Source organism: Columba livia, chromosome 1, assembly GCF_036013475.1.
Source record: "Columba livia isolate bColLiv1 breed racing homer chromosome 1, bColLiv1.pat.W.v2, whole genome shotgun sequence".
NCBI lineage: Eukaryota > Metazoa > Chordata > Aves > Columbiformes > Columbidae > Columba > Columba livia.
Window position 1 is genome coordinate 97,476,712 of NC_088602.1, and position 21,429 is coordinate 97,498,140.

The following is a 21,429-nucleotide window of genomic DNA, read 5'->3' on the forward strand; positions in this document are numbered from 1 at the left end:
GTGAAGTCTGTCAGCGGTTGCTACATTGCCAAAAATGCTAATGAAAGGCACTGGCTTACTCTGTGAATGCCTGGTAGATTTTGTGGTTGATAATTCCAGCCAGCCAAGCACATGTTTGTTAATAGGAGCTCTTCTTGAGGGCTAGGTTGTTTTGCTTTGCTTTTTTAAAAGAAAATAAATAAAAATTTCCCACGCAGAGCTTGATCTCCAGAGGACAGATGAGGTGTCAGTGGGCTGCAGCAGATTAAAAGACTTTCCCTCCCCCTTTTTTTTTTTTCCTACTCTTGGCTGGAAGAAAACTATTCCATGAGAAGTGCCTTGACAGGCAGTTGTCTGCTCTCGGGTAGCCATGAAAATTCAGCTTCAAGTAAATAAACAAAATAACCTGTAAGTTAAACAGAACAGCTGTGTAGGTGGGTGGTGGTGTTTTATTTTGGTGGGTTTTGTTTGTGTTTGTGTGTTTGTTTGTTTTAAATCCCTATGCTTTTTGCTGCTCAAAGGCACTTATTCCTCAGAGCTGAGCTGTGCCCTGGCATGCTAGGACTCCTCCTGATGGGGTGCCCACCTGCTGAGCAGAGACATGCCATGGTGGCTCACCCTGGCTGGGGATCACTGGGGACTCACCTGCCTCCACAGCCACTTCCTCTGCTTCTCCAGCCCTTCAGTTTCTGGGTGTGCTTCTTACAGGAGCTGGTGTCAGCAGCCCCGCTGCTTGCCTCACCCTGTGCAGAAACGGTCAATGAATTTCCCTGGAAATGATAGTCGTTATCTGGCCAGCCCCATTGCCTGGTTCAGCAGATCAGGAAGCAGAACAGAGCTGGGCTTTTCTTATGATTCTGATAACCAAAATCAATAATATATCTCAAATAGGAGAGCAGCTCCTTGTGCCGGATATGGAAATATGAGTATACATACAGAAGGCCAAAGAAAGGGCTTTAGAAGATCAGGACATCTGGTAATTTGCTGACGCAGAGTTTAATATCGCTGATAGTTTATCAAACTGATCTGAGCTGGCTAATAAGGTTTCCAACAAGGTGATAAAAATACTTTGTTTGCCTTGCATTATAAAAGCAGCTACAGTGCTTTAGTAATAGTTCAGACATTTTACACCTTTATCCCTTGACCTCTTTTTAGTTACCATGACCACACAAGCAATGTATTTTCAAAGTTATATAAAGTAATAATGGCAAATCTGACTGATAGAGATATGAATTTAGAGGAATAGACTTGCCCCCTCTAGTCCAGTGTGATGCTGTGGAAAATAAGTTTTTGCAAGCAAACCTGACTGTGTTTCAAAATTACAAAGCCTTGTAAGAGGGATGACGTGTGGCAGCATAGATCTCTTGGTGGAAGAAACTGAGAAGGAAATGTTAGCACTCTCTCTCTGTCCACATTATGGCTGCACTAGTGTTATTTCTTACTGACACATTCTTAAGTTTTCCAGTCTGAACTGAAAGACATTTTATCACCTTTTTCTGCTTTCCAATTTTCTTAAGGGCAGACCTTTTACATGCGACAGATATGAAAGTGTAGTCTGGCAGCTTATATGCAATCCTTTTCAAAAATATCAGATGGCTTCTTTTGACTTATGGCATCTACTGGGGTGGATGCTGCAAAGAACTAGACTTTCCAGTCCAGCAAGTTGAAGGAGAGAAGGTCTCTGCATGCTACAGACGTGAGTTCAAGCACCAAGTCAGCTACAGCCTTGTGTGACCCTGAGCATGAGTTCTGTGTCTGAGTTTTCCAATTACAAAATGGCCCCAAGCAGCACCTCTCGAAATCACAGGAAAACAAATTAGTGTTTTATTGCTAAACCACTGGGATCTATTTTGGGCAAGCTGGAAGGTCAGCCTAAGACTCTGTTAATATAAGAGCATCTATCTCTACACAGCAATTTTCTGTGAAGATGAAAACGAGAGACAGGCTCTTGCCTAACAAAATACTTGAGTTTGTGATTAATGGTAAGGTCATGAGTAGTTTCCAAGGACTTGGGTTTTGTAGTGTCGGGAATTGGTTTGGATACACTACTTAGGCTTACTAGCGGTGCTTGTAACATGTAAAGGCTTGGAAAGCATTTTTCTTGTATTGGAAGGTAACTGTACACATTGACTTGTTGTCACATAAATGTGTCTTGAAAGATGAAAGATACAGGCTACTGGTATGTTGCCTGTAATTCCCTGGGCTGCCATATGCACGGGAGCATATGGGGTATCTTTTATTATGTTCACATGGGGTCCAGTTTATAATGACTTCATTCTGTATCACACAATGAATGCGGTGAAGGTCCTAATGCCACATCACACTTTGAGAGGAAGATTCCCAAGAGCCTAACTAACTTCTACGGTCTGTGTGTAGGTCCTTTCCCTGTGGAGCTGGGCTATACTCAATTATTCTTTAGAGCAGTTTCTCTTGCCCTGGAAAAGAGGGAGGTTAGAGATATTATCCTCTGGGGTAACGTGAACTTTGCATATTTGCTACAAATTTGGAAAGGATTCACTTTGCAATTTAGAGAAGCAACTAATAAAGCTTATTTGACACAGAACAAGGGGCTATTGAGAAAAGTGTTTGGAGTCAGGGTTGTTGAAGTGGAAAAGGGAATGCATTTTTGAGCAAAAGAGGTATTTCAGTTCTCACAGGTGAAAAGATTTGAATATTGAATTTGACTACAGGACGGATGGATTCAGACCACTAAGTAGCAACAAATAGTCTCTCTCGGGGCTTTCCATTTGTGGTTTACCAGCCATGCCACAACGAAAGCCTTTCGCTTTTCTGTGAAAGTGTGTCTGTTTCTTAGAGTCTTCCCACAAAGCTGCCATCAAGCGGTGCTTTCCTGTGCATATGTTTAAGTTCCCTGGGACATGCAGTTCATGTGAGCTGCTATCTTTAACAAAGGAAAACAGAATGATGCTGGTGTCCAAGTGTAACACCAACCTGGGAGATTGCAATGACCTAGTTTCAGTTGTGGAAGCGGGAGGGTATGTTGTACCTTTGCTCTGTTAGGGGTTGTAAAGTTGGGTGTGAAAATGATTTTTCAGCCTGCGCTTAGTGCTGCGTCCAGGTTACCACCTGGCTTTCACTGAGTTTGTTCAGGATATTTTCTTGTATGAGCCAGACTAGCAGAAAATTTGTCATGTGTCTGTGTTGCATTTCTCTCTCCTCATCTGAGGGCTTTGGAGAAGACCTCTCTTATGCCCTGAGAGATGTAGCTGAAAAATACAACTGTCGCTTTGGTTGTGAGCAATCGTTTGGAGTGACTTGTCTTTATTTGCTGATAGATTTAGTCAAACATCCAGAAGAACTAATGGATTTTATTGGAAACATAAACATGGTACATGATGACAAAAGCTCTGTTACTATGAAATTCCAAAGTCCTTTGAATGGTAACAACAACTGTCAACTGGAATTTACTTGCCTCCAAAAATAGCTGGAAACCTAAACCAACTTGAAAGTAGGGATTTTGCAAGACCAGGCTGTTGCATTTAGGTGTATTTGCTATGTACTGTGAAGCAGCCCAGAAGTAAGAAAACTAGTCTAAATTAGCTTAATATATTGCGAAGTGACTGCTAGGTCACTTCTTAAATCTCTAAACCATTACATCTTCTTGCAGTTGCAGAATATAAAAGTAGAAAACATTTTAGAAAAGGTTTCTGTCAGTTACAGCAGCACCAAAGAGGCTGCACAAAACAACTTCATGTGATAGACGGTGAGGAAATGTCTGCAGGACACCTTGCTGAACCCCTAGGAAACAGTTACATTTCATATGTGCACAGATGTTGTTCACAGTTTTAAGGTGTCTGCAAGCCTGCATGCTTTCTTCAGGCAAATTCCCCTTATGGTTCCCTGAAGACTAGATATGGACTCAGAAAACACCTAACACCTCCACAACATTAATCGACATGAGAGAAGATAAGGAAAGGCTGATACTTAAAGTAACTTACGGCACCTCGGTAATCTTAGCTGACAAATACTGTGAGCTAAATGCCCTACCTAGTTGTAGATTGGAAGGCAACAGAGGCCAAATGTGAAATTAATAAATACAACACAGTATTTTTTACAGATGTTCAAGATTAGCAAATATGTAATATACTTGTTTCACATTAATAGATACAATGTCTTTAAAAAACCCCACAATTATACTCAGTTACAATCTAAACAGGAGATGGGAGCTTAGTTATTTAGCTGTAGCTTGTCTTTTTTACATAAAAAAAAAAAACACCAAAAAACAAACAAACAAACAAAAACAACAAAAAAACAAAAATACAAAACCCACAAGACAAAACAAAAACTTTCCCTATCCTGTTCAGATAGGTGAGTAGGCTTAGGTTACATCAAGTGAGAGCTAAACTGCCCCTTCTCTTACATGCCATGGAGGCTGAGCCAGTGCAGCCCTCCTATGAGACACTGGCGCAGTGGTGCTGGCACAACTGCCCAGCTTGCAGCTTCCTTGGGAGTGTCGCTTCAGCAAAAGTTAGCTGCTGTTGCCAAAAGGCTCTGGATTCTGTGTGATGGGAGAACAGGGCATTAAAATTTATGTTCACTTGGCTGGGATTTGAAAGCTGTTCTTGATAAGAAAAACAAATGTCCCATCTCACAGTAGACACTAGAGTGCCCTCCTCCCTGCAGGGTTTGGATAAACAAGGCTGTGACTTATTCACAAAATTGGTAGAATTTTGGTCAAACAAATAGTGTAGAAGATGATGAGTATTTTCATGGCTCAGTTTAAAATAATAATTTTCACCCTTTTGTGACAAGATGAGGAAAAATATCCCACCTAGGCAAGTGAGCTACTATACATACCTCCTCCAAGACCTCATACCAACAGCAAAATTTCCTGCTTCACTATTTTCAACCCGTTGCTTTTCACTCACTCAGGGCTGACCCAGGGAGGCATGAGCACTGGCATGAGGGAATTGCAGTTCTTGGCTTTCTGGACATTAATAGACAACATAGTGGCATAGTCTGCTCTTTTATTTTTGGTGGTGGGGGAGAGGTGTTAGAGGTTCAGTTCAAATATTTCAGTTACAATCCTCCCTGGAAGCCATAGGCGAGTGCTTAAAAAAGACCAGCTGAAACAAGAAGAGCTGAACTACAGTTTTTGTTCCAGGTAACCCAACGTTACCATAGCAGAGACCACTATTTTTAATTGGTCATATTTCTACAGCCTGTTCTTTCATTCAATATGTACCGGCTTCTGTGAAAAGTGGAATTCCCCTTTTCAGTGGAATACTTGTTGAAAACCAAAATGTTGACATCAAGTGCATTTAAAGAATGCATGTTCCCTCACATTACCATATTCAGTGCTTATCCCTGTTACAGCAGCTTCCATTTTCGGAGGACTGGGTCAAAATATTCTCCCTAGTACACAACAACATGCCTTTGGTGAAACCAGACAATGAAAAGATGTACTGGAAACAGAGAAAGGTGGAAAAGGTCACAAATCTCACTTGGCAGAGAGTCCTTCAGTTTTCTTTTTTTTTAGCTGCCATTCTTTACATTTGGTAGTCATTGCCAGGGCAAGGAGAAGCAGCAAGAAATTCCCGTTCTCCTGAAAGGCAGTCCCTTCTGCTAGTCACAAAGTCCTCAAAGGTGATGACAAGACAGTGGGCACTCCTCAGCTTTCAGCGCTCCAGCACAGAGTGGCTAAGTCCGAGGCTTATTGCTTTCCCCTATGCAGGAGCTCAGCACCCTGGCAGACTATTGCAGAGGACTGTCCAAAGTGGTGACACAACTGTTGTGTGGACACAGCCAGTGCCTGGAACAGAAATCCAGCAGATTTTGCTGTCTCTTGTGTTGGAGAAGCTTTTTGCTTTGCCATCTCTCTCAGTGCACACTGCAGAAATCTGTCACTTGTATTACAAGCAACGCTGCCGCTGAGTTAGAGGGTGACGCTTCTCTTGACACATCTCTAGCTGCCCGAATTGTTGGCAGACTTTCCATTTAGATGGGTGCTGTAAAAACAAAACAACTTATTTTTAGAAAATAATAGAAAAAGGTCCCCCAGAAAGAATCATATCCTGGAATTGTTCTTCCTAAGCAACCAGTGGAACAAGCTGTAAAGCTATGGAAAAGATGTATTCACGCTGGTGAGAATCAGCCGGGATGATGCCTTGCTTCTGCCTTGATAACCGAGATGCTGGGGGCTCTCTGCCTTTGTGCCACAGACTGAAAGGGCTCTCTTTGTGCAAATACACAGTCCTCCCTGTTAACATCCCCTTCCCTTGTGAAGGGATGCCAGTTTTGCCTTTGGCTTGTTTCAAGCTACTTCAGAGAACAAGATGCGCAAAACCTGTCAAGGGAAACCAGCTTCCTAAGGCTCCTCTACAGGCAGTGGAGGGATCCCTCCATGGAGCAATTCAGAATTGCTCCAGTTCTGAATTTCTCCTCAGCTGGAGCATCATGCCCCATTGACTGTGATGGGTGCCTGGAAAGACTAACCCCACCAGGATGAAGTTACTCTTCCTCACAAACTGCCTTGCCTGCAGTTTCCAAAGCTTTTTTTCTTTGTAACAGCAATGCTGGTCTCTGTAGGCTCCTTTTGGTTTTGCAGTTTTCAGGATTTTCAGCCCCTCTGTAACAATTCTACCTTCTTCACAAAGTGAAACCCATAGAAACAGAAACATATTTACATCAGTATTGAAAAGCAAAATGCTGTGGCAGAGTGTCCTTGTGGGTGCAGCTTTGCAGTGCCTTATCCCCTATCTACCACAAGGAACTTGCTTGAAAATTGCAAATGATCATCGACATGATAATTTCTCCAAGAGCTTATCTTTTGCACCAAGGTATTGCCTATTTCTAAGTCATTGCTGACAGATACTGTTTCTTCTTTGATGAAGAAAAAACAGAACACCAATAAACCTGGACTGATGGAGACTTGACAGCTTGCACAAACTCTCTGCCTCAATGCTCAACTACCATTACCCTTAGAAAGACATTTTTTCCTAACATCTATCTTTAATCTCCTTTTTTAAGCCTGTTATGCTGTAAGGGCTGTGTTTGCTGGGTTAGGACAATAAATGACTTGTCCCATCTTCTTCAAGGACTCTCTGAAAAGGGTTGTTATTGTGTCCTTAATCAGCCTTGCCTTCCCCAGCCTAAACAAACATAACCAATATTTCACATTCCCCAGGTCATTCTAATTTCTCTCATAATGGTGCAAGTTGTCCTCAAATTGGAATGCCCAAAAGATATTGCCTTCTGTACCTTACATGCCTCTCTTGGCAGAAAACAGCCCTGAGAGGTGGGACAGTTTCTGACACCGGTGAACCACCAAAGCTGCTGTCCCACCTCCTGTTCCACAAATGGTGCAGAGACATGCCAAGGAAAAGATAGTGTCTAGAAAGCAAGTGCCTTTGTTTTGTTGTTAATGAAGAAATCATGCTACAGCAGTCTTCAATGTAAGATAAATATTTACTCCTGTTTATGTCACAGAGGTTTTTCTACTTATGGGTAAAGTCCAATGATCTCATCAAATAGGGCCTGGTATAAGTGAGTCCAGAGAAGAAAGAGTTGACCTTAAATGAATGGCTTGTATTATGTTAATGCAGCTCATAGGAATGGAAGGAAAAAATATCTCTTTATCTTAAGGAGAAAATCCATCCTTCTTTCTGTTATGTTCTACAAGAAACAGTGTAACACCTCCTGAGATTTAGACAATGCAAACACTGTGGATCAGGCTGGGGTTGTGTGATACGTCCGGAAAATAACTGACTGTTAGCCCAGTTTGCACGACCACCAAAGAAGTTGTAGAAAAAGTTTTTTATATTTAAGGATTCTTTCGCTTCTGCTTGATAATATGAATTGGATACAGTCACAGCATCTGCTAGGGCAAACCATGCTTTCACAATTACAGTTTTCACAGAATCACAGAATGTTAGGGATTGGAAGAGACCTCGAAAGATCATCTAGTCAAATCCCCCTGCCGGAGCAGGAACACCTAGATGAGGTTACACAGGAAGGCGTCCAGGCAGGTCTTGAATGTCTCCAGAGTAGGAGACTCCACAACCCCCCTGGGCAGCCTGTTCCTGTGCTCTGTCACCCTTACTGAGAAGAAGTTTCTTCTCAAATTTAAATGGAACCTCTTGTGTTCCGGTTTGTACCCATTGCCACTTGTCCTATCACTGGTTGTCACCGAGGAGAGCCTGGCTCCATCCTCGTGACACTCACCCTTTATATATCTGTAAACATTAATGAGATCACCCCTCAGTCTCCTCTTCTCCAAGCTAAAGAGACCCAGTTCCCTCAGCCTTTCCTCATAAGGGAGATGTTCCACTCCCTTAACCATCTTTGTTGCCCTGTGCTGGACTCTCTCCAGCAGTTCCCTGTCCTTCTGGAACTGAGGGGCCCAGAACTGGACACAATATTCCAGATGCGGTCTCACCAGGGCAGGGTAGAGGGGAAGGAGAACCTCTCTGGACCTACTAACCACCCCCTTCTAATACACCCCAGGATGCCATTGGCCTTCCTGGCCACAAGGGCACAGTGCTGGCTCATGGTCATCCTGTTGTCCACCAGGACCCCCAGGTCCCTTTCCCCTACACTGCTTTCTAACATGTAATTTCCCAACCTATACTGGAACCTGGGGTTGTTCCTACCCAGATATAAGACTCCTGCCTGTTTTGCAGAGACAATCAGGCCACAGATATTTGCTTCAGTAGAAACTAGCAAATGAGATATAAAATAGGTACTCTCTGTACTCTCACAAGTCCTCAGTGCTGAGTTTGTTTTCCTAAATGTCTTGGGCTTTTTTGCTTTATTTTTCTTTTTCTAATACTATAAACGATAAATGAATTTGTAAACTAGCTGTCCTGCAATATTGCATTCTTGCTTATAAAAATATGAATATGTTAATATGTGTCCCCTGTCAATTTGTCATGTCCTTTGGCCTGAGCTGTTGAAGGAACTTCTGGGAACTGAGACTCTCTGGCTCCCTTTAGCAGCACTTTAAAGAGCTCAAAGAAAGCGCTGAGAGAAATGGGGCTACCACTTTATAGGCTTGGGTTTGTAACATCTAGCAAGACTAATCAAAGGCTTTGTGCTGGACTTGAGTACTGAAGTATGAAGTTAACACACTCTTGAGACAAATACATAACATATTTCTAATACTTACAGTTGAGTCCTCCTTTGTCTTCATTTGGTTGGACATCTGTTGGAACAAATGCACTGTTTAAAGCATGTGGCTTTGATAACTACAGTCTTTATCCACATGGAATTAATATTAAGCAACATCCACTAAAGTTTAGGGTTCAATGTGCTAAATACTCTTTGGACAGCAAAATGCAGTCCACACTTTAACTGCTTACAGTCTTCAGCAGGGATAGATTTGGGGCTTGAAGCAACAGCCCTGTTCCATGTTTTGGGACAGAGTCCTGCACCACTCTTGGGTTATTTCTGAAGGAAGGATGTGGTTCCTAGCACAGCTGCTGCAGATGCTTGGCAAGATCACTACCCCGCTTTCTCCTGCTCTTTTCTGAAGCACCTGGGCTTGCTAGCCATGAGGAAGAAGGCATGGACTGAAGATGTGACCCTTATCTATGAGAAGTATGATTGTCCCTGCTCTCTTTTTTCAGATGTTAGCTCTCATATACCTGCAAAGTGGCTTACAGAAATACTCAGATACACCAGCAGACTTAGTCTGGTTCACAAGGTGTCTTTTTGAGCTACCTTTTGTTCTGTCTTGCCAAGCACTGAAGAATCCCAGACGTGGGCAAAAGCAGCAATACAGGGGTATGCATGTATAATGTGGAATGACAGCAAGTCATGCTTTATTTCTGACTTGTAGAAAGCAGTTTGATCCCAGTGCAATCTTGAACCCTTAATTGTCCAGCCAGTGACTTGGAAGTTCTCGAGATTGATGTGCTAGGCATCCCCTCCAGGAACAGCCTGTAGGGATCGTAGCTGAGAAACTGTGGCCTGAACCAGCACAAAGTCAAGTGCCCTAGCAGAAAACCATAAAGAATAATGTGTCCTCCTCAGGGAACCCGAGGTTTTTGGTAACAGCATGATTTCCTGCTGTTGTGTGCAGGTAGCTTACTTGTACCTTCTAGCAGCGTGCTGGATGACATTAAATATTTTGGCAAATGAAAAATAATTCTTCAGATTTAGTCATGCAAATATGTTGGGCCTCGTTACCTGTGTAGGATACTGGTTTAGAGGACCTCCGTCTCCTCAGCCAGCAGGCTATAACAGCTAGAAGACCTATCAGAAGGACAATGGAAATTATGCCAGCTGCTTGAGCACGTCGTCTGCTTTTTTCCAGGTTTTTGTGACTTTCTATGCTAGAACCATTGCTTTGCTTCTGCTGTGTGTCTAGAATAAAATAGAAAAATGCTGTAGTGAGGTGTAAATTTTCACATTTCATATAAGGCAAATATTTGACCCTATTTTATACACACAAAAAGATTTCTGAAGTACTAATATCACTGTGATTCTGGTGGTATCCCTTCTGACCAAAGCACATCTTTAGCTTGGGTGGTCTAATAATACAATGCATTTATTCATCTCTGTCATACTCCATGCATTCCTCTCTTCCTTTTTGTTCTTCTTTCCTGCCAGCCTTGGGAGGTTGTATGTTTGAGTTTGTATCTAGACTCAGTTGAAAATAAATCTATACAGAATCTGTAATGTAAATCTGATGGTAACTGGAAAAGTGGGTGAAAACCTGTTTCCCTGAAGTTAATGACAAATTCTCACAGATTGCTGCAAACGGAAGGTTTCAGATCACATCTCTTATTTTTTCAAGTGTGGTAGTGCTTTTAGAAACTAATGAAAAATAATAAGATGAAGATCTTTTCCCCAAGAATACAATATGACAAGAAACTAATGACAAGGTTACTCCGATTTCCTTTAATTTGGGATGACAGCAAGAGTATGCTATCATACAAAAACTGTACTGTGAAATTTTTGCATGTGCACACAATTTTTGTTCCTTGAAATAGTCTAATCTGTATCTGGGCTATGTGTCAAGTCTGGAGTATGTGATTGGTTGGTGTGTTTAGGTAAATTAACTGTGGGTATCCAGCTACATTTATGCAAACAATCAAACCTCCTTGCACCAGGTTGCAGAAACCTGTGAGAGAAAGGTGATGGGAGGGAGGACCAGGAGCAGCAATGAGCCTGAATAGCTACCTCCAGATAAGCTCCCACTCCAGATAGCTTGTCTAAACACCTGTTTGAAAATGATGAAATTCACTATTGCCATTATAGCTATGATTTTTTTTTTTTTTAGCTTTTCTTTAGATAGCTTTCTGTTTCTGTGAAAGGTTGAGTGGCTAAACACTTGTTTTTACTATTGATCACTCATATCAGCAATAAATAGCTTCTTATACTTGCACTATTTGGGGCATCGTTCTACTGGGTGAATACTGCCTGTTTGCTATAGGCCTACTTTAAATAGCACACTGTGTTAAATTGAGTTTTGGAGACTGAAAACAGAACTTTGAAACCAGGCAGTGTAAAAAGCAAATGTGAGTGCTGCAAAGCAGTGGGGTAGGGGTTCAAGAATTGTGGCACTATTGTATAGTGGCCCCTTAAAAATAATGGGACTACCAAGTCATCACGTTCCTGAGGAACCGAAGGATAAAGCCCAGTGACTGCCTCAGATGGAAGAGCTTCTCAGTGCTGTTGTCATAACATGCTTGACAGGGTGTTCACTTCAGCGTGGAAGAAGTTAGAAGTAAACATGAAGTCTATGGCTAAGTGTAACTAGCTTGAAAATAAAACAAACTGTGCTCTTTTTTGCACTTTTGGGAGCTAGTGAATTAATGGGTAGCCCTTGTTAGTGCATAGCTACAGACAGAGACATGCTGATTGATATATCTGCTATCTAGAAAACATGAAGTATCATGATGAGACTTACAGTTGGCTGACAGATTTTCCTGAAGTATTCTATTTTCTATGGAGCACTCTATTTGCATGTTAGAAGTGGCTTTGACCTTCAGTGTGCTAAAAACACTGTAAGTGCCATCGGTGTGGCGGCTGATCTTTAGCTCTGACGGAGGCAGGTGGCTGTTGTCCGTTTTATTTATCCAATAAACATTGGGTTCTGGGTATCCATTGCCAGACCTGCAGCTGAAAGTCACCTCCTCTTCAGTGCTGTCACTGTTTCTTATGGGTCCACTGAGTATGGGTTGGCTATAACTAGCTGGAGGGCAAGAGCAAAAGAAATAGTCATTGACTGCTTGAAATACATTGAAAAGACAAAATTTTGATGTGGGTTCTGAAGCAGAAGTTCTGGGTTTCATATAACTTTCATGACTTGAAAGGGAAACACCTGCACAGTTTGGTATATAAGCCAGATAGCTGAGAGAATTACTGGAAGGGCAGAAGGCTGAAGCCAAACCCAAAGGAAGAAAGCAAGTTCTTAAGCTGCTGTCACCCAGTCACGTGCAAGAGCTTGTTGAAAACCAAGATGAAAAAAATTCCCACACAGGATAAACAGCTGTTACAGGTATTCTTCCAGTTTCAGATTCCCTATCTGTAACATTTAAATTAGGCAGACTTCATTTCAGCAAAGGGCTGAAGTATGTTTCAAAGTTAAGGATATGATTAAATGTAATATTGAAATGCCACAAATTTGAAAAGCTGGAATGAGAATTTGGGCAAATATATGCAAGTGATATAAGCTCTTACCTGCTAATCTGAGGACCACTTCTGCCTGATGAATCACTCTGGTATATTCGGTTTTCTGCAGTACTACACATTTGTACCTATGTTTATCACTCTGGCTGACATTTAGTAGTAGCAGGGAAAAATCGCCTTTTTCCAATCTATCCCAGAATAACTGAGTCCTGTTTTTAAAGTGAATACACTGTTCACTTTCATTGTCTTGACCAGAGATCAGTGCATGTACAACTGTACAGTCTTCTTGATCATCAGCTATTTGCCAATATACCCGTAGATTTTTTAAGTGTAATTCTTTTCCTTGATAAATGCAACTCAGTGTAACATTGTCTCCAGGTTTACTGGTGATGATCTTCTCCTCCAGTGCAATAACTAGAAGATTGAAAAAGAGAGAGAGGTTACGTGGAAAAAAATGTCATTTGTTTCAAGTATGTTCTACCACATGTGGACTGCAGTATTATTATTTATTATGGGCAGGTGAGTGTGCTAACTGCATAATAATTTCTACCTCCTGACTCACTGATGGCTAATTCTCAACATGCCTACTTGTCTGTGCATTTTCCAAAGGGATCTTTTACAATATAAAGCCTTCTGCTTATTTCTTTCTCCGAGAACCAACAGGTCTAAGAGGTCCCAGCCCCACGGATACCTGCATGTTTCACTTCGTCCACTGACAGGGATTGACTGCAGAGCCATATTCAAGTCCTAATGATTTAGCAATAACTTTTTTTTTAAATTAAGAAAAATGCCAAATAATGCCAGGTAAATCACAAGAGGTGTAAAGACTGATTAGAAAAAGAGTGCTACCATTATTTTGAGATCAAAAGAAAATTTAAAAGGGTAGTAAACCCAGTGTTTCTCAAAGTGGGCATGGCATAACAATCACATTTTATAGCTACTATTGATGTCATCCTCTCAATAAACATACCCTGCTGGCAAACCAGCATGCCCAGATACATCCAGTGACACATGCATTAGACATTTACAAGCTCTCATGGATACTGGAGGTAGGACAGCACAGTATATGGCTTTTAGGGTGCTTTTCCTGGCCTCTAGACATAAGAAAGGCAACCTCTCCTCCCAGTGAGCAATGAAAAGGAATGAGCTGGCTGCCAATCAATGCAGAAGGTGCAGGTCAGCTACTCCAAAAGGGCCAGGGTGGCTCTGGTCACAGCCTCCCTGCTGGGAGGGATACATTCCCTCTCCTCCACGCCAGCAGCCAAAACCTCTCTGGTGCAACTGGTTGCTGAGACCAAAGCAGTTTGTGCATTGTCAGTGTCAGACTGAGGGATCTGTGGAGGTTAGGAGTGGGCTGGATGGGAGAGATTACAGCTGGGGGTAGGGATTATGAGGGTGAGTGGATGAGGGAAAGAAAGATGACAGGACTGAGGGTTTGGAAATGCAGAAACAGTGCATGGTGAGGTGGGAGGGAGGCAGTGATGTTAAAACAGGACATGTCTTTGTGCTGGTGCACTAGACTCAGAAAGAGTTCATCTACAAGTCTCAGTTTGGTATCCCGGCTATAAAACACCACTGAAGCAAACACAGTACTTGCAGGGGAGAAGGCAGTGTGTTCTCCAGGCCCTTATCCTCTGCTGCGGGAGACATGCAGTAATGGGGCTTGAACAGCAACATAGATGCTGCAGCTCAGACTTCGGGAAATTACTTGTAGTAGCAGGAAAAGTGATGCTCTGCAAAGCATTGCCTGGGAAAACGGGCGCACCTCCATCACTGGCATTATTTAGAAACAGGCCAGCTGGCATCTACTGAACCTGAATCTGGTACAGTTTGTCCTGATTTTGGGGTCGGGGACTTTCCTTGATGGCTTTGTTGAGGTCCTTCTCAGTGATTAAGCAAGAATAGTGGAGAGACAACTCTGAAAACAACTAAATATCGCCAAGTGATGCTCTTTAACCTTACCTTTGTTTTGAAAGAGACTTTTGGAACTGTAGTAGAACACTTGGGTACTTGATACAGCGATGTATAATCTTAGTCACAATATGAGCATGGACTTTATCCAGGTGTGTTAGATCTGCTTATTAATAGCCCTCATTACCCCACTTCTAATACCTTTTTTTTGACGTAAATAAATACATAGGGATGTCTGTAAAGCAAGCAGAGCAATCTAAGCAAGAGCATCAATAATATCCTTTACTACGCTCCATACTTAAAACTGATAGAAACTGATTTTTTTTTCTTCTTTTCCTGATGCATATCACACTAAGGAATTCTTAAGTGTCTTGCCAAAAACACGCAGATGTTTATATTGTACATATTACAAATAATCTGTGTATTTCGCCAAATACTTTAAAGGGGGGTAGCTTCATTTTTCACAGAAGTGTTCTGAACTTACCAGCTCTCAAGATGTGAAGGAGCAGTAACAGAAATCCACAGCTAAGATAAAAAAATAAGCAAACAAGATTGTTACATGATAGGCTTAGCATATCTGTTGTTTACATAAGCAATAAAGCTAATATTGATTGTTTCAGTATAGTAGCAGAAGTAGGTAAATTAGGTACTGCTACTATGTAATGTCCCATTAAGTATTTGCATATTTGACAGCTGCAAAACTTCTGTTCAAATGACATAACTCTGTGAGTGGGTGGCCAACGCGACAAATAGCAGTAAAACGCACTAATATTGGAATCAGAGCAGAAGGCATGAAGCTGGTATTGTGCCTGTCTTGTGAAAAATGAACCATATAGACCTGTTGGACAAATAGGCCTTGGAGGCTTCCTGGGTCACTGGGAAGGAACAAGGCTGCACAGGTCTAAATCCAGGTCAAAGCCCTGCATCCCACTGCTTTGCTGAAACTCAGTCAGTTACAGTTTTATCTGGTTCAAGGATGACAAGCAGCTGACCACACTGCTCACCGTTTTGTGCACTTAGTGAAAATGTGTAAACAGGAAACGTGCTGATAACAGGGAGTCGTGCAAAGGTTTTGCTGGAAAGAATTCGGCATGTTTGATTACTCCGGAGGGGCAAGTCTATGTGGGAGTTTCCCAAGAGAGTTACGCCTGCTTGATGCTGTAGAAAAAACACAGTTTAGCTTATCTATACAGTCCAAGTGACTGAACTTTCATTCCACCGGGCTTTGAGAAAGAGAAATGCACAACACCTTCCTAAAAGTTATTTAAAATAGCCTTTCACTACCATGCCTAGCTATACATTGTGCTCTTGCTGTGGGAAAGGAAAAGAAGATGCTGGAAAGGTAATGGATGGGACCTGAGTGGCTGCAGTTGCTCATCTTGACATTGACCACGTGCAATAAGTTTGCAAAGCTGAGCTGATGGGCAGATGGACATGAGCACCTGCTCATCCCCCATTTCCCCAGCTTGCTTTGGCAAGCAAGGAAGCCTGTGAGGCCACACTGCCTGGGTGCCGCTGGTTCCCTTTCCCAGTTGTTTTGAACCCACAGCCATGTCCAACATTGAGTCAAGGGCTGGGGCAGTGGGCAAATGGCCCCAGCAGCCCACCTGGGCTGCTTGACTTCTTCCTTCCAAACCAACCCTGCCCTCCTAACCCTCTTCCTTCCAAGCCCTAACCTAAGCTCGCTCCCCCAGAAGCCATTTGTCACTTTACTTTTCCCCAACAGCTGTGCTTCACACCATTGCCTCTTTCTTCCGAGCCTCCTGCCCTTTCCCCACAACTCCTGACTCTTTGTCCAGCCAAGCATCAGGATTTGTCCATGACCTCCCAGGCACAGCATCTCTTCTGCCCAGCTTTACTTCCATCAGCTGCCTGGGTGCAACTTTGGTCTTCACTGCTGTGAAGGTCTCTAATTCCCACCTGCCCCCAAGAAAATTATGACCTACCCAAACATATTTGGCTTCCTATGGAGAAAGCAGAGGACATCGCTGACACAAAATCTACCTCTACTTGAAGCCTCATTTACAGAGAACGAAATGAGCAAAGTTTAGGGAAGAATCAGTCTGAATTGTATTACTTTTATGTGAAGAAAATACTCTTTTCCTTTTCTAGACACTTTAAATGGCTTCATAGATGAGATTTCAAAAGATTAAGTGGATACCAGTGTGGAACATTTCTGTTCTAATATGTATTTTAGTAAATCTGCAATCAGCCCTTACTTTAAGTTTCCCAAGTAAGTGTACCTAAACGCTCCAGGAAAGCAGTTCTGTTCTGCCTCTGGCAGTGACTTCTAGTGGTTTTTACATGTGGTCTTGTGTTGTATTTCTTTTGCATTTGTATACTGTGCAGGAGCCATAACTTTTGTGCCAGGTTTGTAGAGGTCTGTCTTGATAATCTTACCTCAGTGTAGTTTTTAATCCTGTGGCTGTGTTTGTTTTATTGTTCCCTGCCCAAGTAGGAAACTATGGATATATTCAGTCATTTGAATTAAATGGAGAACAACAATTGACTTATCTTTATGGGACTCTTCAGGAAATTTCCCATGCCAGGCACTTGCTGATGTCAAACATTCAGCGAGTCAGCCAAAACTGATTCTCTAATGTATGTATACAAAGCACATCTTGATTTCTTGTTTCAATAAATGATGTCACAGTTAAGACTGGACAGATCTAGAGATGCTCATCCTCTTACTTGAAGGAGTTTGCAGCTGTGGTAGTGTGGGGGCAGCGTCAGCCCACCATGTTCCCCTGGAATGGCTTTAATGCCAAGCTCCTGTTGGAAAAGGAGAAATGCTCTTGGCTGCCGAGAAGCCTCTTTTTTGCTCCATACACTCAGCTCCTGTGTCCATCACACTGGCAGTGAGCTCCACTGAGTGCAGGTGTAACTTCATTAGTTTCTTAGAGTCTCTCTATATTTGTTACATTTTTTGTTATTATTTTTTCAACTCTTTCCCACACCTTCTCCTTCTATATGGTTTTTAAAATGTCGCATGAAACGGGAGGAAGTTGCACTTCCTCTTTCATGCATTCTTACTCGGTGAGATTATTCTTTGTAACAGCATCTCAACTTTTTCATGCACTATTTATTTTAGAATCATGCCATGTTGCTGTTCTGGCACAAACTAGCCGGACAAAGTATGTCCCAATCCTTGCAACAGTAATTTCGACGTTTTTGTTCTGCTGGTAAGATTTGCTTTATCCCCGAAACTTGCAGTGACATCGCCCTCCTCACATCAGTAAGTGCCCTCGACAGGTTATCTGTGAAGTTTTTCTGACGCCTACTGTCAGGCAGCACTAATCTGGGCAATAAATTAAGAGGGCCTACTTATTTTCTCCCTTCATTCACATTCGGCAAAAAAGCTCCTTAATAAGCCAGTTAATCGCTTGTAGCCTTCGATGGCAAAACCCGCCTCCCCCGCTTCTCCCGCCGCTCCAGACGCCCGGCAGAGCTGCCCGCCCCGGCCGCGCAGCCAGCGGGCACGTTTAACACCGCAACCCGCTCTCCCCGGGCCGGGGTTTGGGAGGGGACGCCGCGCCGCACCTCGCCTCTGTCTCCATTTGAGGAGCCCACCCCCGCCAGAGCTTTTCCTGCCAGCTGCATCGCAATGAAACTCGGATTTTTCTAAGCAGAGTGCGTATCTCTCTTCCCCCGACCAAGCAGCCCGGCCGCACCCCGGCTAACAGCTACCTTGCGCTCCCCGTGCCCCGGAGACACGCAGGAGGGTCGGCAGCTCCCCGGGGTCCCGGGCCGCCACTCACCTTCGCGGCTCCATCTCAGCGGCAGGACGCCGGTGGCTGCCCCAGCAGAGCTGTGCTGTGTCGTGCCGTCCCGAGCCGCCGGCTACCCCGTTTAGGCCATTCCCCTTTCCCTCCCACGCCTCCTCCCGCCGGGGGATTTCCGCCTTCCGTGCGCACCGGGAGCCGGTGCGCGGCCAGTCCTGCTGCCACCGGGGCACCGTGCAAACCGTGACCCCTTACGATTGGCATCCCAACCGCCCGCAAAGCCCTACTCCGGACGTGGGGGTCAGCGCCGGTCCTTCTTTGGCGCATCACACCAGGCGCTGCGGTCCGAGAGAGCCCTTCCCCGTCCTGGCATTCTGTCCCACCAGTTGCCCAGAGAGGTGGTAGATGCCCTATCCCTGGAGATATTCAAGGCCAGACTGGACAGGGCTCTGAGCAACCTGATCTAGTTGAAGATCACAGAATCACAGAATATAAAGGACTGGAAGGAACCTCAAAAGGTCATCTAGTCCAATCCCTCTGCTGGAGCAGGACCACCTAGATGAGGTTACACAGGAAGGCGTCCAGGTGGGTTTTGAATGTCTCCAGAGTAGGAGACTCCACAACCCCCGTGGGGAGGCTGTTCCAGTGCTCTGTCACTCTCACTGAGAAGAAGTTTCTTCTCAAATTTAAGTGGAACCTTTTGTGTTCCAGTTTGAACCCATTACCCCTTGCCTTATCATTGGTTGTCACCGAGAAGAGCCTGGCTCCATCCTCGTGACATTCACCCTCTATGTATTTGTAAACATTAATAAAGTCACCCCTCAGCCTCCTCCAAGCTAAAGAGACCCATCTCCCTCAGTCTTTCCTCATAAGGGAGATGCTCCACTCCCTTAATCATCTTTGTTGCCCTGTGCTGGACTCTCCAGCAGTTCCCTGTCCTTCTGGAACTGAGGGGCCCAGAACTGGACACAATATTCCGGGTGTGGTCTCACCAGAACAAAGTAGGGTGTGGGGAGAACCTCTCTTGATCTACTAGCCACCCCCTTCTAATACACCCCAGGATGCCTTCCTGGCCACAAGGACACAGTGCTGGCTCATGGTCATCCTGCTGCCCACCAATGCAATAGATGTAACAGAGTTAAATGTCTACTGAATTTTGAGATGCCTCGGGAATGTTTGTTGTGTTGTCAATGTGTTCCTGTGGTTTTCATTCCCATTGCTTTTTTTTCTAATCTATATTGACTAGTACTAGTCCCAGTACTGACCCTTGAGGCACTCCACTAGATACAGGCCTCCAACTGGACTCCACCCTGTTGACCATGACTCTCTGGCTTCTTTCCTTCAGCCAGTTCACAGTCCTCCTCACTACCCAATTGTCCAAACCACACTCGCTCAGTTTAGCTGTGAGGATGCTGTGGCAGACTGTGTCAAATGCTTTACTGAAGTCAAGGTAGACCACATCCACTGCTCTGCCATCATCTGTCCACCTTGATGTCTCTGCTCATGGCAGGGGGATTGGACTAGGTGAGATTTGAAAGTCTCTTCCAACCTGAACAATTCTATGACTGTATGGGTGTCTCAGACACTCACCCATCTTCACTGACCCCTTTCCTGAGCCTCGCTGGGGCTGCTTGTCAGGGGCTCCCTGGGGGGAGGTTGCCTGTGCTCCATCAGGCTGGGTGCCCCTCACCGCCACCTCTGGGTGCTGTTGGGGAGGACCTGGGGAACCAGGACTGTGCACTGGCTTTTGTGAAAGCAGGGAGGGAGCAGAGTCTTGTTGGCCCTGCAAGGCAGTGGGGACCGGTTGCACGGCCACTGCTTGGCCTGTGTGAGGGAGGAGGCAACACACTGGAATCTGCCTACGGGTGCTGGTCTTTGCAAAGCCTGCCAGGGAACCAGGCACTCAGCTGTTGTGTTTCAAAATACGTTTCAAAAGACACTAGGTTTATGATTGCATAATTAGTAAATAACTATAAATGTGATTTGATGTGTTGTGTGACTACACCCGAAGATGCAGAAGATAAAAGTTCCAACAGAATTACGCTGGTAAGGGGTGTTGGAGCAGTAGTCAGCTATTTGAAAGCTGTGTTTTGCATTCATCAGCAGTTTTGTTTCTGGCCCCACATCAGTGGCTTTGTTTGGCACCTCAGCCTAACTGGGACTCCCTAACCAATGTGAATGTTTGGAACACACACCACAAAGCTGTCACTGCCATGCTGCAAACAAGCATTGCAGTGACAGTTGTTAAAAAATCTTGCCACATTAATGTTTTATTTGATTGTGGCTCTGAGTCACCCTGGGAATGGAATACCAATTACTTTGTCCACGATGAACAGAAACTCCAGGGTTGTGCAAGACCAGCACGTCTCAGTGCTGTTTTACTGCCAGTCAGCAGCAAGGAGGAGGGCTCTCAGTTCTGAGTCTCAAAGCCTACATTACTTCAGCCTTTCTGTATTGCTAATATGCTGCAAATCAGTGATCAGTTTGGGAGGGTAGCCTTAAATTTACATTAAACTTAAAGGAAGATAAACATTACTATGGAATTGAAGTTGGATCAGAACATGCTGGCAGCAGCCAGCTCACATCTTTCACTGAAATATTTTCAGATGGAATATCCTACTTCACAAACTACTCTTTTGTTATGTTAGATACTGTTTCAGTAGCAGACACTTGGATACACATGGAACCAGTTCTTCCTGGCTAAAAGATTCCTACCTTTAAGTTTTTGTAGCTTAACTGTATAGCTGAATATTTAGTGTTCTGGATATAAATTTGTTTTTTGCTAAAATGCATCATTTGCATGCACTCTTCTGATGTTCTTTGCAATGGTTTCTGTCATGCTCTTTTCATAAAAAAATATGAACAGCCTGTTGATACACGTGTGCTTGTTTGGGTGGAATTTCAGAATGAGAGAAGGAATAAGCAAGAAAGGCAAATACGTCTCAATAGTTAGACTCTTTGCGATTTGAAAAAGTCAGATGCAAACCTCTTTTCTGCCTGCATCAGCATTTTGAATCCACATTGCCTGAAATTCATGATGAGCTTTTAATCTATAAGGTAACTTTGTCTTCTCTTTCCCTTCCAAATGGTGTTTCATTAAGGCCTAGCCTTAGGCAGGTCCAAAGTTGTTCCTACCTGCAGAAGTCCCCGGAGGGCATGAAATATAAGGATATTCTTCTGCCAGTGACTATGGCACATACTGAACAACCCTGTGGTTAAT

At 43.6% G+C, this 21,429-nt stretch overlaps 1 protein-coding gene across 1 annotated transcript; it reads right to left on the reverse strand.

Moving 5' to 3' along the window:
- Window positions 1–3,288: 3,288 nt before the first annotated feature.
- Window positions 3,289–18,366, reverse strand: ICOSLG (inducible T cell costimulator ligand). The gene is made up of 7 exons (XM_065069558.1): window positions 18,246–18,366; window positions 14,972–15,012; window positions 12,628–12,990; window positions 11,855–12,139; window positions 10,129–10,305; window positions 9,107–9,142; window positions 3,289–5,948 (listed from the first exon to the last, which is right to left on the reverse strand). The coding sequence occupies exons 1-7, from the start codon at window positions 18,257–18,259 to the stop codon at window positions 5,938–5,940; spliced, it is 927 nt and encodes a 308-aa protein (XP_064925630.1). The 5' UTR covers window positions 18,260–18,366; the 3' UTR covers window positions 3,289–5,937.
- Between the last annotated feature and the right edge of the window lie 3,063 nt (window positions 18,367–21,429).